This window comes from Pholis gunnellus (genome assembly GCF_910591455.1).
Source record: "Pholis gunnellus genome assembly, chromosome: 17".
Classification (NCBI taxonomy): Eukaryota; Metazoa; Chordata; class Actinopteri; order Perciformes; family Pholidae; genus Pholis; species Pholis gunnellus.
In genome coordinates, this window is record NC_136544.1 from 7828833 (window position 1) to 7846593 (window position 17761).

At 44.6% G+C, this 17761-nt stretch overlaps 1 protein-coding gene across 1 annotated transcript; it reads right to left on the bottom strand.

Annotated features, from left to right (window-relative positions):
- Window positions 1–1135: 1135 nt before the first annotated feature.
- hsd17b1 (hydroxysteroid (17-beta) dehydrogenase 1) lies at window positions 1136–2835 on the bottom strand (the record flags this gene model as incomplete). The annotated part of the gene is made up of 6 exons (XM_079178082.1): window positions 1136–1291; window positions 1543–1726; window positions 1814–1907; window positions 2080–2259; window positions 2354–2515; window positions 2739–2835. The coding sequence occupies 6 exons, from the start codon at window positions 2833–2835 to the stop codon at window positions 1136–1138; spliced, it is 873 nt and encodes a 290-aa protein (XP_079034208.1).
- Between the last annotated feature and the right edge of the window lie 14926 nt (window positions 2836–17761).

Here is a 17761-nt window from a genome sequence, read left to right on the forward strand (position 1 = left end):
TAACTATTAGATTGTTTTCTTCTGTTAATGCAATTTTTTTGTCTCACGACTACGTAGGAGTCACTGCAGTGATGTCACTGGTATACAAAGACGTCACTGAGCATGCATTTTCAGTTCACGTGTATTAATCATTGACAGGCCGTCATTCAATCAGCCAAAGAACTTAACTGTGAGTCTACATATATGTCGCCCCACAGTAGAAAATATAGAAGACGACTTGTCTAAAGCGTGCAAACTTCTCCGCTAAAGAGCCTTCCTGTTAGATTTCAATGAGTGAACCACAGAATATATGACGCCATCTGTTATATTCTGACAATTTGTTAAGAGGACCAGAGGACAGAGAGATGATACATTTCTAGGTGAAAGGATATTTCCAGACTAAACTAGCTGTTAACAGTGATTTTTCCACTTCAACAAAATACCGTATCTCCTGATTATCAATCGGACATTGCCATAAATACATATTTACTGGGGAAAAATGTAGAATTTGATCGGTATTTCCTGTGTTCCCTATAACATACTCCCTGTGACACTTGACCTCTATCATGAAGTAAGTAAGGTACATAATGCACAACGTCGTTTCAGTTCAGTTCAAATGCTTTATTCATTTACCCCTCAAGGGACATTTTAAGACAAGCCGTTCAGCAAACACGAGAACAGAAATGAAACATTTCTTCGTTGCATGCTTTAGAGCGAGGAAGTTGTTCTTGTTGCTTGGGCGAGCCGATTTGAAAATGAAAGAGAATTCTTGGAGTGTTTTACATTTATCAGGGTGGCAGGAACCAGTCGAGAAGCTCGCCGATCCCTGTGAAAATATGCCAACCAGTGCGGCAAGAACACTATCAGAAGACAGGAATGCACTCAAAACCCTTTTCAAATGTTCCTCCACCAACCAGAAAAATGATCGATTTTCATTTTTATAACTTCACTTTGTGATAAGGAATATAACTTTTGATAAGTGACATACAAAAACAGATGCATGAAGTCATGTGAACGAACAAAACTGAACTCACAGCCCTTAGAGAAACCGGTGAGTCACAGTGCGTCATCTTTATTCCAAGTAATCTAAACTGAAAGAGCAATAGAGTTGACCTGCGCACATGAAGAAAGAGAAGAGCAAGTGGTGGCTTGAAAATTATTGTTCCTCAGCTGAGAACATGATTTTGCTCAAAGCACTGATGTACTGCGAGCCATCTGGATCTGTGATCTTCAGTTTGGTGAGAGGTGGCACCCCTCCCCCGGTGAAGTATCTGAAAGCAGGGCAGTGTGACTGGATGGCCTCCAGGAACACCTTGGAGACAAAAACAAACACACCACAGGCTTAAATGTAGCAGCGCTCCTAAATTGGCACACTAACTTTTGTCAATTTGCTGTGATAAACTCAAACTATCGCAGCATTCTGATCCTTTACGGAGAAGAACGAGTACATCTTGGATATCTGTTTATTGAATCTTGCACTCTCTCTATTTGCACTTTTTCCAAACTGCTGCAAACTGCTGCAAACCTCTGTCTAAATAAAACTTGACCTCATCTTTGACGCACCTTCACGATGTCCTCGGTGTCCTGCGCTGCGTTTTGGAAAACGGAGCCGCAGTGCTGCAGGTATTTTTCATAGAGGCTGAGGGTGAGGGCGTCCACCTGCTGGAGAGACGTGTCCCCGAGCTCTGCCCTCTGCAGGTTGACCAGGAAGTCGGTGTTGACTGGACCACACTCGATGAGACTCACGCTGCAGGGATGAAAAGCACAGTCAACGTTTACAGTTAACAGCCTCTAAAACTAAGGGGAAAGAAGATAAGCAAACATTAAAACTCACTGGATATTGAAGTGTTGCAGGAGGACAGCCAGGCTCTCACATGCTCCCTCTATCGCAAACTTACTGGCACAGTACACCTCATTAAAGGGCAGACCTGCAAGAGAGCGTGAAGCACGAAGATGGCTTGTTTAGGCAATTTCATGCACGGCAGCGAGCATCGACTGCGATTTGTTCTTGGGATTCCCGCCAAAATCATTAGAAAAACTGCACGTGCGGAAACACGCTGTTGACGTCCAGCGATTCCTCGACCCATGTGCTCCACTCACCTTGAAGCCCTCCCGTGCTCCCGGTGACCAGAATGCGGCCTTGGCCCTGAGCCTTCATGTCTGGCAGGAAAGCCTGGATGGTCTGGATGGTACCGAAGAGGTTGACCTCCAGGATCTGCCTCATCGAGTCCAAGGACTGCACCTCCAGCGGCCCCGTCAAACCCACTCCGGCATTACACACTGCGGGCAGCGAGGGTAAGCCCATCAACGCACACACACACACACACACACATTACAATCTTAACGAGAACACGCCGACGACACGGGAGCGTACCCAGAATGTCCACTCGTTTCTCCACAACCCTGTCCCTCGCGTCCAGGATGGACTGCCGGACGGTCACGTCCATTTGGAGTATGTCCAAGGTGTCCTTGTGCAGGCTTTTCACGCACTCTAAAAGACGCTCCTTCTTGGCCATGTTTCTCATCGTGGCATACACTAAACAGAAAGCATGTAGTGGCGTGTCTTGATACAGATTTCACTTTGAAATGTTTCGCTATTCATACAGATCACATACATCTTTCAGAAAACCTCTGGTTGCAGTGTCAAAGTACCACACTGTACAGTGTCTCCCTGGGCTTAGAAGGTCTTTAACGTCAACAGTTCCTGACCCAGTGCAGACACGAGGAATGCGATAATAGACAGAGACAGCGGTGGTTACCTTTGAATGTCTTGTTTGGGTCGGAGGCTAACCGGACAGCCAGGCTGAGACCGATTCCCGACGAGCAGCCCGTGATCAGCACCACCTTCTTGTCCATGGAGCCGCCGACTGTCTGCTTCAGGAGAGAGCAGCTGGACAGCAGAGGGTAAGATGGAGGCATGTGAAAGCTCTCCTTCTCAGTGTTTTCACATATTTCTCTATCACAAGGCCAGTCAATCCTAAACATCTTATCGGCCACCTGGAGTCCTCCCATCTTTTCACACGTCCTTGTTGGTGTAGTTGATTTTATTTTTATATTGAGACACGTGGGAAACATTGGTGGCTTTGTCGGGGGTGCTTGTGTAAACTTCCACTGACGTCAATGATCGGTGGTGTGAGAGTATATTACATTTTTGGAGGTGTCGACTGTCCTGATTTAGTTCAAATAAGTTTAGCTTTCATGGGAACAATTACAGATCATGCACTCCTTTTAAATTGCACTACATGTATGCACCAGGTGGCAGCAACGCATCATGATATCGGTCACACTGGCCTCTTTGCTGGCTGCTCCATTGACCGCATCGAACAATGAGCTGAGGACAGCCAGCAAGGAGCACAATGGGCGTGAGTTCAAGGGGTCGAGGAGGGAAATTGTCGAGCGCTGTTCTCATGAGATCAGATTTGGAGACCTTGCATCCTTTCCCCAAGCTCGGGAGAGAAATTGTTATTTTAGGTTATGTCTCACAGAGAGTTGTCGTTTGCTGATGCCTTCTTTAAATGTGTGACGAAGTCATTTCAATTAAAAAGTCACATTCTGAGCTTTTGACCACATCGCGTGGTTTTCGTCAGACGATGAAAGCTCTGAAAAAGCTAGTAAGCGGAGCTTTGATCTGAGATTATTTCCCTCTTACACGCTGTTCCCAAGATTAGGAATTATCTTCCATGTTGGTGTTGACCTCGAGTGTTGCTATTCGGTCACTGTCAGACATTTTATTTCAGTAGTCACAGCACTTGCTAGTCTGAAGTTCATCTTGCCCTTTCAAGATTTAATCTAATCTAGAGCACTAGGATACGGCAGAAAGGGTTAGTAACAACTAACATGATGTACTTTACTGTTATTGATTCTTTAAGTAGTGGAGAGGCAGACCTTACCACTGACGTTACCTGAGGGTCAAGTGTTGGTAAGCAAACTGGTCTTTCTGCCCTTTTTAGGAGGATTAGAATTCCAGAAGCAATATCCTAATGTAATGGCAATGCTGTGCAAATTACAGTGACTACCTGTCAAGATGTTTTGTGGTAAGTTGATTTGGCATTTTGTGTAATTCTGTATAGTAAACTTACTGCAAAAGCTAACAGTGTTGCGTCAAGAGACCCTAGTGCTCAACTAAAGATGCTTTTCAGTGTTTTTGAGAGGAACCGTGGCCCATTTTAGAGCAAGAAGTTCTGACCAAAGCCAAGCTCCAGAAGTGTCTCTTAATCCACATGAATCCATCGTGCAAGTGCTGCGCAGTAACTGGAAAATAAGTTGTGTGACAACAAGATGCCATTATATGCAGTTTTCACTGGGTGGCGCCAAATCCTCATGTTCAAACCACTCATCTGTCGGAGCTTGTGTAAAGTCTAGCAGAACCATGGACTGACTAGAACATTGCATCTGATCAAACTGTCAAGAAACACTGGACATAGTGCTGGGTTTGGATGAATTCTTAGGTAAAAGAAGTGTGATTTCTTCTCAGGAAATATAAAATATAGAGTCTAGAATATGAATATGAAATTTGACTTTATTCTATGTCACGGTCCCTCTCCTATCTTCTTCCTCTTTTGTGCCTCGTTGCCATGTTTCTGCATTTAAACTGGTTCTCCGTCCCACGTGCGTACTCCTACAGCTGTGTTTCTGACCGGTCAAAAGAACTCGCATATTCGTGCGACATTTCAGCGGCCTCATTTGAAAGAATTTCTCCCGCTGATGAGAGCAAACCAAGTAGGAATTTCCTGCCATTTTGCTGCGTTCCTTCTCTGGAGATGGCATCGGCTTGGCCGCTGTCCCAGAGTCTGTGGGACAGATAACAGCAGGGCCTTGAACCTCTCTCGAATATCTACGACTCCCAAGCATTGTTCAAAATCTTGAACCGCCTGACCTCAGACGTTGCTGAGTTTGAGCTGTTTTATGGTATCCTGTGTGCATCCATTCGGGGTTTTTTCATTAAAACCCTTGTTCAGGGTCATGAAACATGTACCCGAAAGTAGAAATTCATCTTCTTTTCTCTCTGTGAACCATGCAGACACTTATGGGCTTCACCTCCTCCATCAGTTGTCTCTGTATCCATCCTGGCAGCATGCTGCAGTCTATGCTACATGGTCAATGCAGTATAGGGAGCTTGCTGCTAAATGGGGCCATCGTCTCCCTGAGGCCCAGTAATTACCAAGAGAAGATCGAAGGGAGGCTTTTAAAACACCTCCTGGACAAGATTGACCCAAATGTAAACAGACTTCTGAAGACCTTACATCCCACATGCACAGCTGTGAGTCCTTTTTGGGAGAAAGGTGCAAGTGTTTGCCGGAAGTTGTGGATTCTGCGCCATAATAGCGAATAAGATATCTGCTGCTGCTTCGTAACAGCTCTCCAGTGTCAGTTCGTTCATGTGCTCACCCTGGTGTGCAGGACCAGGTCACATTAGGCCGTGCTATTCCAGGACAGACACAGGTAAATGAGTGCACGATGCAGACACAACACGTGGTCTGGCAGCCCGAGCAGATGTGCTCGACAGGATGTCCCGTGTGAGAGTGACGAGCAGAAGTGAAACCGTTGAAGACGTGCCGCGGTGGCTGTGGCGAAGCTGAAATGTTACGCTGTACCTGGCAACAAAGTAAAATTAGGCTGTTGTTTACTCAGGGCATTTAAGGCCAAGCTGAATTAATGCAAATCGTTTCTCAGAGATGCTGCCTCACTTTTCAGGTGCAAAATAAAACAGTTAATTGGCCTTTTGAAGCTGATAATATCAAACTTGTTCTTTACCGAAAAAGAGGTCAGTCATTCTTGTTATCAGCAAATACAGTAGCAGCCAAGGTTGGATCTACATCAGCCGGGTAAGAGAGAGGAGACAGGGCTATCTCTGATGGAGGACGTTGAGAAAATAAAGCCTCCCTTTGACTTTAGAATAAGATACAGCGTATCTGGAGCAAAACACAAGATTTAACAAGAACTATCTACTGTGTGGTACGGTATCACGTAACTTCACATGTGTTGTTGAAGATAGTACGAACGTGAGACACAATTTCCAGTAAACTCTACCTCACTGATTTAATACTGTAGTTGCCAGGCGGTAAGTGTGATAAAATCCAAATTGATTCAACAAATATGTCCGCGTTCTGAGCACCTTCACGGAGTGTGTGAAAAATAGTCATATAGAAACTGTGAGCTAAAAGTACAAACAAATAAAACAGTTAAAATAGTTAGCTAAAAGTAATAGATAAACAGTCGATTCAATTGATAAATTGATGAAAATAGCTCTAAGCAATGGTTGAAATTGTTGTCTGAAGGTTAAAATATTAAAATAAGGATATAGAAGACAGAAATGTGACAGAAATGTCATGTTTGGATCGGTGTTGTCCCCATGCCATGGAGTTCATACCGCAGCGTTCACATTATCGAATGTATTCCTCTCTATCTGTCAGAGAGGCTTTTGTTTCGCTTTGTTAAAACCTCCGTTTGAGTTCTTTGGTCTGGACTTGATGGATTTTATGATTATAACGGTGCGTCTGCATCTGATGAGGTAGAGTTACTGTGTCTGTGACCTTTTCCTGCCTCTCTTCTGAACACACACTAGATACATTTCATATTAATCTTTTTAGCTATCATATTTTATCAAACTCTGCAGCCTCTCGACTCTTTTGCTTTTTTTTACCAACGTTTTGTCTGGAGACATGTTATTTTGGGGCCTCTAGACTTTCTTCTAGTATGTGTGTGCATGTAAGCAGCTCTTTGCTCACTGGTATGGCAAATGTCCAAAGTAAACTGTTTTGAGTGAAGATATTCCTTTGTGTCTGTTGCAGTTGGATATAGCATGGCAGGGATATGTGGTACAAAATAGAACCTATATCCAGCCTCCAGGACAGCCGGGACTGGAGCGAGAGATCGGAAGAATTCCCTGCTCTGAGAATTTAATCCAGGGTGATAAAAAAACGCAAACCAAGGAGCTGTAACTTAAGGTCCTTATAAACCGCCGCCTGATGAGAGATGTGGCTCCGACCGCTCTGACGGCGAATGGCAGCTTTACTTCAATAAAGGGTAAAGGGAGAGCCTGAGAAATGCACCGAGCGTGTTTCACAAGGCAGCATATGAGGGAGTGGGATGGTAAAATCATCACGGCTGAAACAGGAGAGGATGTGTGGAAAGTATGACCACACCGACACGGAGGCCCGAATCAGCACGTTTTAAATGTCCAATGTACAGAATAGAATTTCCTTTGATAGAACAAGCTCGAACTTTATTATTGTTCCCTCCTGATCCTTTTAGAATTGTACTTGCCAGTTATATTCTTAATGAGAGAAATGCAATCTGTCTGAAACTGTTACTAATGACAGAGCTGCAAGACCATCATTTGTGGTGCTCCATGAAGACGGGAGAAAAGACAAATACTGTTTAGTCGTCAATATTTCAAGTGCGAGTACATTACAGTGTATCCTGTGGGCCAAAGGGAGGGGTCTGGCCAAACTTCCATCCCGAAGCAAGGTGAAAGGTCACTCAGGTCGTGTCCTGAGAGGGGATTAGGGCGTCATGTCTTATGCACGTGTATTTCCCCAGAGTTTGTTGGTTGATATATGGGACGCAGGGTTAATGGTTGCCTGCTGGACATGCAGCTTTACGTCAGCTGTAACCCTCAGGGCCACCGCCTGACCTGCCAGGGTTTGCATTCCACAAGGACCAGTTTGTGTACAAAAGCCTCAGAGCTCCAGGAAGTAGCGATGATTGTGTCATGGGAAATGGCCCCTCCGTCTTCAGTCAACCGCTCGAGGCATTCTTTCCCTCCGGGACATCCTGTTCCTGCTCTTTTCTCGGCCTTCAGGCGCTCGATTCTGTCCGGAGACTAGACCTGACCTGTATTTAGCTCAGAGCGCCGAAGTCGTATAGTCGCGGCTTCAGCCGGAGGTCAGCGCGGGACAGAACCAGCGTGCATGCATTTGCTGGGTCAAAGCCCCGTTCTGGCTGAGTAAATAGAGTTGGAGACAGCAGACGAGTACGGTCGCACTGGGCAGCTTCAGGGGGCTACAATGGTTGAATGTGAATGGACAGGGAATCCTATCTAAAATCAAATATGAATACTGGGTGTATTAAATATTATTTCTTTACTGTGAAATTGTCCAATCACACACATTCCAGTGATTTCACATCTTCTTTCCTGGCTCTCCGTCTCGCCGCTCCAGGTGCAGCCGGTGGAGAATGCCAGGCACTCCATGCATCGGTACCTCACCTGTGATGTGGTGAACTGAAGTGATGGGTGGTGTGTTGGGGCACGGCAAGTGACTCAGTCATGCTGGTATTTACCCGCTATCACATCAACACGGTTCTCTGGAAGTAAATGCAGGCATGTTTTCGCACTAGCCCTCGCACTCGGCACAGTTCTCACGCCAAACGTCTCCTTCTCCTCTCTCTCTGTGTCTTCACTGTCACTTGCCCTCTAACAGACACTGAAATCAGTGGCGCGCTCCGCCCACCACCTGGTTACCAGGAAACCATCTGTTTACATCTGGTTCTGGACACACTGTAACTAAGTGAGTAGACATAACATGCGGCATTGTGTGAGCATGCATGACAGTAAGTGACAAGACTTCCTCAAAAGACCTTCCCACAAACACAAACACCACACCATTACAAACATTTAAAAAAAAAAAAGATTAGCATTTTTTTTTGCATTTTGCTGTTCATCCTGTCTCTCTTATTCTGAAGCTCTTTCCTGTGTGCTCACAGCAAACCCACTTCCCCTGGCTCTCAAATGTGATATGCAGTGCTCAGACCTGAATAATAAATTCTTGATCTGATATTTGTCCAAACATCTGCATTGTTGCTGTTTTCTTTTGTTTTCTGCTGCTCGAGGATACCCCACCTATATTTTATTAGCTTGCATAAGCTTGCAGTTAAAAGGAAGCTGCAGTGGAACTCTGGCAGGCAGCCTGTCAATAGATGTCCCCTCAAGAAAAGAACAAGAATACAACACAGTTTTTTTTCCCCCAGCCCATACCACAGCTGCATTAACGCTGCCACGCCTTTCAGTTCCCAGGAGCGAAGAACACAATGACTTAACAATTTACACCTGCGGTATGCAAACCCGCTAAACGCCTATTACCGCCTCTCTCCTCGGTTAATCCTTGCTATTGCTACTCAACACTTCTCTCACACGCCCGAATAGAAAGAAATGTCACCTGTCTTCATTCCTAACATACCTGTTCCCGGGTTGTCATTGTTTGGTGTTTTTCCAACACGGTGGCGTTCTCATTGGTTGACTCCTCAATGGTTTCTGTTTATGCTACATTTCAAAAAAAGCTGCAGTGAAACAGAGATTACCATGGACTGCATAAACACAGAGATAAAACTCTACCTTGAATCTCACACATACAGTAAATCGCATAAGTGCTTGGAGTATCTGGGTAACGCGTTTGCTTGATTTCTGCTGTAATTCCTGTCAATTTCAATTAGTCTGTGGTTAGAACTGCCAGTGAAAGAAAACTACATTTCATGGCTAAATGACATTTTAGAAGCAAAACTTCATGTGGCAAAAAAATTACATTGTTTACGTAGTTCAATGTGTGCAATAGTTCAGTTTATTCTCACGCCAATAGGTCAGATCTCTGACTTCGTGCCTCCTCTCTACTTGAGCTACATTATGCTTGATCAGAGGTTATTCTATATTTTCATCTCTTCTTTTTTCGTCTGGAGCTGGATGATTGACATCTTGACTTAAACCTGGTTCTTTGAGGTCACCTCCTGGCTTTGATACATGCTTTCAAATTTCCATTTGGTGTTTGCGCCAGAAACAGAACTAACGTGCTGATAATGTTGCGCCGCATGAAAGAGTGAGCACAAGTTAAAGTCAAATATCATAAATTCTCATAAAAATATCAAATGAAAGAGAAGAATAACATGCCTCTTGCAATCTAAAACACTTTTTGGCTCCCTTCTCACCAGAGAGAGTTATTTATTATCAGGAGCTTTCATTCCAAATAAACAGTGGATTATGTAAATGCCTTTGCTACACAACCTCCCGAAACGAGCCGCAGATGCAGATAGAAAACATTCCATCTGGGTCTTATCGCCTCTCAACATCATTTCCTTCACATAAAATGACCAAGACCAGGAGCCAAGTCCTTAAAGTGTGCTTGTGCTTACTGTAAACGGTGCTACGTGCTAATCACAAATCACTCCCTATTTTGCCGTGTCAGTGGCCCTTCATTTTATTGCTAACGTAGATCTGTCTTCCTCCTCTTGTACCCAATACTCTGTTCGACAGAGATAGAAGGGGTCACAGTGACATGCTGGCGGATTTCTCAGGCAACCCTTAAGACAGCCGTTGAATCTGTCCTGCATTTATGAGACGACAGAGCAAAGGTCAATAGAAAGCTCTGGGAAACGTGCTGTGCTGCATGATCCTCCGGGTAGAAGTCCTCCAGCAGCTTAGTAATTATTATATAAGAACTTTTTGTCCTATAATTTGGGTTCAAACAGACGTTCTGTGGCGGCAGCAGATAGCGTCAGAGGAGGAGAGAAGCCCAAACGCACGATTATTAGCTGCTGGTTATGTAATGATGTTTTGTTTTTTCCGTGACTTCTCATAACCAAGAACTCAAGTTGAATTCTGGGAGTGACAAGCGTGGCAATCTCCATGGCGGGCATGAGGGGAATGCCATGGCGTTACGGCCTAATATGGGCACCATACTGAGCAGATGGGCCAGTTTGACTCTCAATAGCATTCCAGCTGCTTTTAGTTTCTGCTCATCGAGCTGTTGTGAACTCACCTTCACATTCCTGCCTTGTTTACGGCTCATTTCAGGAAGGTGACGGGATTAGTGTGTCGGAACACATTAGGCGTTCATGTCCTCCCCGCCCTTTCACTTACAGTAAACTGAGACAGTCAAATAACACTTTTGTTTCTTGACTTGTGAGGTTCGTAAGTGTCATTAGTCTCTTTAAGGGAGGCTATACTGTCCACGGTGTTTATAAGTTATAACGAATGGCTTTAGTAATGTTAACAAATCATCTTAATGCTTTTTTAGATAAGTGATCCATCACAAAGGCTCGACAGGTCGACCACTTAGCTTCTGGGTATGTGCTGCAGAGCCTCCACTGACGGAAGAAGTAGACAGATCCTTTTCTGATGTGAAAGTGATGTAAAGATACTCAATTACAAGTAATTACAAGCATTCAAAATCGTACTACTGTAAAAGTACAGAAGTATCGTCCACTAAATGTAATTAAAGTGTCAAAAGTAAAAGTACTTTTAATGCTGTAGCTGCTCCAGGTGGAGATACTTTATATGCAGTTAAGTCGTTTAATCCAGTGGTTCCCAACCTAAAGGGGTCTGGCCCCTCTGAAAGGTCACAAGACACATTTGAGGTCAGGTGATGATTAATGGAAAAGGAAAGAAGAAAAACTGGAAAAAATGCTGAAAAACTCAAAGACATCTGAAACAAAACAAGAGAGCCCAACAACAGAGATAATTCTTGTCAGGGGTCGCAAGCCAAACAGGTTGGAAATCACTGGTTTAATCTTGTGTGTTGTTCGGAGATTATCACAGCTTTCATGTTATACTTGCACTGACAAACACTGTTTCTTTCTGTCAGAAAATCCTTTAAAGATGACAAAGAGATATACTTCATCTTGAATACATGTGGAAATGTATTTTTCTGGAAATGTAAGCGCATAATAGCAGTAAAGGAAACACACTTCTGGACCTCATCATTGAGAGCTTTGAATTGATTTAATTCACGAATCGTCTTGGCTGTCTTGAGTCTCACAGTCGACTCAGCCAGATCATATGACTGATCTGTCTCTAAGCTCTTTGATCAGTGCCTTGGATCACATACTGCAGTGGACATGTGCTGCTCTCCTCATTAACGTTGAACGTCCAGACAAAGGTGAAATGACATCAAAGGTGCTGGAAAACTCTAACATGAGAGAGATGTCAGACTAGATTTGGGGTATTCTCCTTTGCATGGGAGTTTTTTCTTGTGTCCTTTGTGTGATTATAAAACCATCTTTACACAACCTACCATTGCTGAGAAAATCACATCTTATCCAATCATTTAGTAAAATGATGATCTTTGAACAAGAACCTCATTTAGACAGCTAATTCTTAATAATGAGAGCATGTGACATGACTGTAAGGCTTCTGTTCACACGTTTCTTCATGTGGTAAAAAAAAAAAAGGCCCTGAGGCCGGTCTTTATTTAAACAATGAAGAGATCTGTAGTCTCAAAATGATTCATCCGTCTTCATCGCTGGAGTCTGAGTCTTGTCTCTGGTTTAACGTTGATGTGGCAGCAGATTCCTCCGGCCTGGCTTTGCGTCAGCAGGGGGATTCCTCGAGATCCAGCAACTGGGTGCTGCATTCTTGCCATCCCTACACTTTGCCATCGCAACGCTCACGAGACACAACAGCTCGACGACGGTCGCAGTCGCAGACAAGAGGAGGCGCTTCCTGTTCCCCCAGCTGGAGTGAGGGGTGTGAGAAACATGCTCGCATGGGCTCAGGGTCGTGGCCACAGAGGCGAATGGCAGCAGAGAAGCACATTACCCCGTCCCACAGTGGCGATGGTCCGCTCTTCTACGGACTCAATAGACCAGGAAGAGAGACAAAAGAGTTATTCAGTGTCTGTTAACACAAGAAGCCCTGTCTATAATAAATACTATGAATGAAGATAAAGATGTGTATAGGCTTTGTGACCCAATACATGGAAATCCAAGTCTGGTTTCAAAGATCATAAACCCAACACGTCTCACCAAAATCATAATCCCAGACAAACAGTTGGAATTGATCAGGGAGAAGTTAAAGCCAGATGGTGCTAACCCTTGATTTTATTTGTGGGGTTTCAGGGTTTCGAGTTAGAGGAAGGCCCGTCTAGGGCGGGTGTCCCATCAAAGCGGGGACACGCCCTCAGCGTGGCCACAGACGTTGGGCTGGAGGGCGGCTATGGAGGGTGTTTTATGTTCCCATTCAGCCTGAGGAAAGAGCTGCAGCCCACTGGAAGCTGGACACCCTCCAGCTCTTTATCCTTTAAAGATAAATTCATTTGACTTTGACACCTTCTGTTATCACCAGTTCAACATTGCAGGAGTAAACCGGAGCGCTCACTTCTGTTTAAAGGCAGCAAAACAGATTCCTTCCTGTGGAAAATTTAGACTGTCGGAGTAAAGTAATGTTTGATTCATTGGCAGCTCGTCTGATTTGTGATGTTATCGGCTGAAAAGCTGAGGGGTGTGATAAAGAGGGCAGTTTTAACAGAGAGGCCTGGAGGGACGCATGAATAACTGGCTGTCGACGTGAGCTGTAAGTCATAGCCGTTGGGTCCTCGAGTGCCAATCCAGTGGAAACACACACATATGAGTGCACACTTAAGTCTAGGTGTCTCCGTGGGAGGTCTTGCAAGGGCAAAAGCAAATGAACTAAAATGATGGGAGCGAATGAGCTGCCGGATTCTCGTTTAAGTTCATAGGGGGAGTGCTCGAGGTGGCCTCTTGATTTACTGAGGAAGTATTTGTTTGTGTGGATGGGAACAAAACACAGGATAACAGTAGCAGGCTCGTAAATGACTCCGTGGAAAAGAAAGATGATGGTCCAAACCCTCCTCATCACTGTTTCACCTCTCTGAGGCTTTGAAGGAAGTAGAAAATAAATAACAGAAAATAGATTTCTGAGCTGTGGATCAGCTGCAGTTCACGAAAGGAAATGCAGTTATTATTGTTTGTATAACTCAAGTCCATTTTGTGTGTGCTTTCGGTGTTAAAGTTGGTTGTTACTGGCAAATATATTTTGGACGGAGACATTTTTGGCTCTGCATGGTCCCCAGAGGATGATTCCTATATTTTGCGGACCCCCGGACCCTCTACCAGCACCTGACCAACACTTTGGTCCAAGTCTCCAGGTACATCAAAACTTCATGGCTTGATTTTCAACACATTTGCTGTACTTATTCTCTGCTCAGAGGGTAATTCCCAGGGACTTTGGTGACCAGCTCACATTTCCTCTAATGCCACCATGAAGTAGAATTCACTACTGGAACACAATTGATTTCATGATTAAATGGGCTGTGAAATGTACTCAACAAATTCATTGTTGAGATGCTGTACTTTCAGTCCAACTCTCTTGTATTGTACAATCTTAAACTGCAGCCATTATTTGTTGTACTTGTATCTAATTTCGGTGAACCACCTTTAAGGAAGTTTTCCTTCATTAGTTTTTATCCTTACCGGCTTTGGCTCTCTAAACATATATCATTCTGAATAAATGCAAAATACTGGGATGCGAATAACTCACATCAAAACTATTCATAGCAACAGCTATGCAAATTTGCAACACTTTTTATAAATATTTTTAAAAACACGGAATCCTATTGAGCCAGAGCAGCATCTGGCAGTCTGGAAACAGTCGGATGTCAAATGGTTGAGAAATTCACCTTCTACCTAACGAGGACAATTAGCAGTTTTATCTCCTCTCCATATTGGCTCTGAGCAGTTGGCTGGCTGTTTCCAGTATCTGTGCTAAGCTAAGCTAACCGGCTACTGGCTGTAGTGGACAGATGTGAGAGCGTCACAATCTTCTTATCTGCCATGATAACGGATAAGCGTACTTCCCAAAGTGTCAAACAATTCTTTGATGCACAAAGACAAAGAGCATTACCGTGGTGCACCTGTTCACAGTATGAATGAAAGAGCGGCCGTGAAGTGTGACAGTTGCAGCAAAAAGAGAAGGTTATCCCCTTTGTCAGACCTTTGACCCACACCTCCCCTCAACTCATTCCTCATGCGAGTCACAAAGGGCCACACGGTGACAGAGCAAGCTGCCCGCTGATTACAAACACAAAACACCAACGCACACACACACACACACACACACACACACACACACACACACAGGAAGACTCAAACACAAATCACACATATGCAAAAGCACACTCACAGACAAAACTCCGGCTCCAGAGTGAGCTGGTAAAAATTAGCATTGATTAATACACAGTGGGATATCTCATGTGAACCTATGTGAGCTTTTAGCTCATGAGACCGACTGCACCTTGTGTGGTTTTTTACCTCACAAAATCTTGACCGTTTCTGTATTTCTTTATGAGGCTTGTTCGGATTTTTTCACCTCATTTTAAGTTCAGACCTTCCCATAAACCCCAAAGCACAGAGCTCTCCCTGATGGCCTTGTGGTGGGACAGATAAAAGGCGAGGCTAGCCTCTTTAAAGATCTTCTTGGCTATGGTCTAAAGCAAACTCCTCCTCCCACACACGCATTTATTCTCAAGGAAAGACAAATCTTTTGAATTGAAGCCCTAAAACTATTTAGCCAGCTTTATTTGATCATGAATTTTATTTTGTTTCATCTTAAATATTTTACTTATTTCTGATCTCATGGCCAGTTGATGATAAAACTGGCATGGGGATGCAGATGGGATGTGCGTGTGCAGCTTGTTGCACTGTCACCACGGCTACGCAAACAAACACGGAGGACCGAAGCAGCACGCTTCAGCAGGTAATCACTAGCAGCGAGCCGACCCTTGACCCCTGCCATGCCTCAGATGACATATGGTCGAGTCTACCTGCTGTTGCTGGAGTCACTGGGCTGTGTTACCCAGTGTGATGCAAATGCAGTGAGCTGCCTGTTTGTAGACTGCGCATTAACAGAAGGTGCAGGTTTAAGCGACAAAACATTGTTTTTCAAGTAGAGCAGGAGTACAACTTACTTATAATCTATCAACATTTTGTTCCCCAGGGGTATCGTGTGTCTGTCTGCCGTCTCCAGTAGCTGTGCGGGTGAATATTTCCTTGCATGAAACAAACCCACTTTTAAAAGATAATCAGGAAATTCCCTTGGCAAGAGCCTGCCACAACAAACAGCGTGGAACTGAGAGTCAGGCATTCAGCTTGTTTTTCTGTTGTCTTCATTCCCCTTTTCAATTTGTCTTTGTTTCTTCACACGTTCTTCCCCCCCCCCCCCCCCCCCCCGATGCATCTGTCTGCTCGACTAACACTACACCCGTTTCTTAACGCTTACCATTCCTCCTCCTCCTACCTCCCCATGCTCAGCTGCCAATTAAAATACATTTTTTTTTTCCATTTCTCTCCTGAGTCAGACATTCCAAATGGATTTCTCTGCTTCCCCATTTCCTCCGTTTCATTCTCTCGTCCTTCTTCTCCCCACCGGCACGTCTTCTCCTGTTACCCTCCTTCACATTTGCGCCATCAGCAGCAGCATATTCTTCCATCCCGTGCTAGTTTTGGTTTATCTGACCATCTCAGAAAGGAGTGAAAAGCCAACACCCCCCCCCCCCCCCCCCCCATCATCATTTTTATCTGGGATTACTGGAAAATCATGTTTATTACCATTAGACTGCAAATGCAGTCAACAAGTGATTTGTTTTGGCAACCGACCCACACAGATAAGCTTTTGATGGATGGCCACGGGTGCAGGACTGTGTTGGCCAGTAGTATTTCATCTGGTCCAAGAAGAAAGTGTCAGCTTTTAAAATGTCCCCAAAGTTGTGTTTAATCCCGTCTGATATCGTCTGAATAGTGCTGGTATTGTGTCGGCACGGAGCACGTAAAGTGAATTGAGCTGTGGAAGGCTTCGCGTCGCCTGTTGTTGGATTAATGAGACACAATGATGTGGCTGTGGGGGGGGGGGGGGGGGGGGGGGGATGGAGACCGGAGACGGAGGCAACAGCTGAGAAAGCCCTTTCAGTTTCTAAAGTTGGTCTGTCTGTCTGTGGTTCAGCCCGGCTGCATCTGTTAATGCCCACACCCCAATGGCATTTAGGGTGGTGCAGTATCTAAATCTGCATGCAGCTATTTTGGCCAATCTAGACACGCTTTGATGAGCCACTCGGAGAGTTCTTGCATGTGGAGTCATCGAGACAGAGCTCAACAACGCGCTGCCTCTATTCTCTACTTTGTTGAGACAAGATGAAAAGATGACCGAACACTTTTCATGCTATGTGCTGCATGGCTGTAGTATAGCTTGCACAAGTCTTACTCATTAATCCGGCTGTGTTGAACATGTTAGTTCTGTTGTTTGGTTGTTTTTTTTTGCCTGAAGAAAATAAGCACATTACCACAATCGCTCTGCCCTCACATGCACGGTGTCTAGCAGACGTGTGTGTGCTCAGCTATTACGAATTCCTCTGGTCTGGGAGGTCACGTTGCCAGAAAGCGAGGCAGGATGTGGCAACATGTCTCCTCTGATGCCTCCACCTGAGAGCTGCTGCTTTCATCTTCTCTCTTCTGTTTCATCCTTCTCTTCCTGTGCCGCTGCTCTGCAACAACCCACACAGTGTGAGATTGAAGAAAACAAATCAGTTGCTACAGGGGAAAACATTTAAAAGTCTATTTCATATTTGTGGGCAAAAGAAAGATGTGCAGTATATTCAATATTTCCACTGCAATCAGCTGGTTTGGAAACACAAGTGCTCCCATCGCCCAACTCTTGGCTTTCCCATGCATTTATCTCGACACGTCATGTCACTTTTTTCCCCATTGGGTTTTCTGGTCAGGAGAAATGAACCAAAACCAGCTGCTCGAATTTGATTAACACCCGGACTGGCTGACCTCGCTCCAATTGCTGATTTTTGCACCCGTGGTGTAAAACGTGGCTGTTGTTATTGGCTGATTTGTAACACAGCATGTGTGTTAGCCTGGAGGGAGATGTTTGACAAATGAGGCCCGTGTAGTCTTTGTTTGTTTTTGTGTGTTTTAAAATACTCATCCTTCTTCCATTTCATCCCACTTTGCTTCCTGCCCCTGTGTGTTTCCCACCTGTGTGATTGTCCTGATGAGA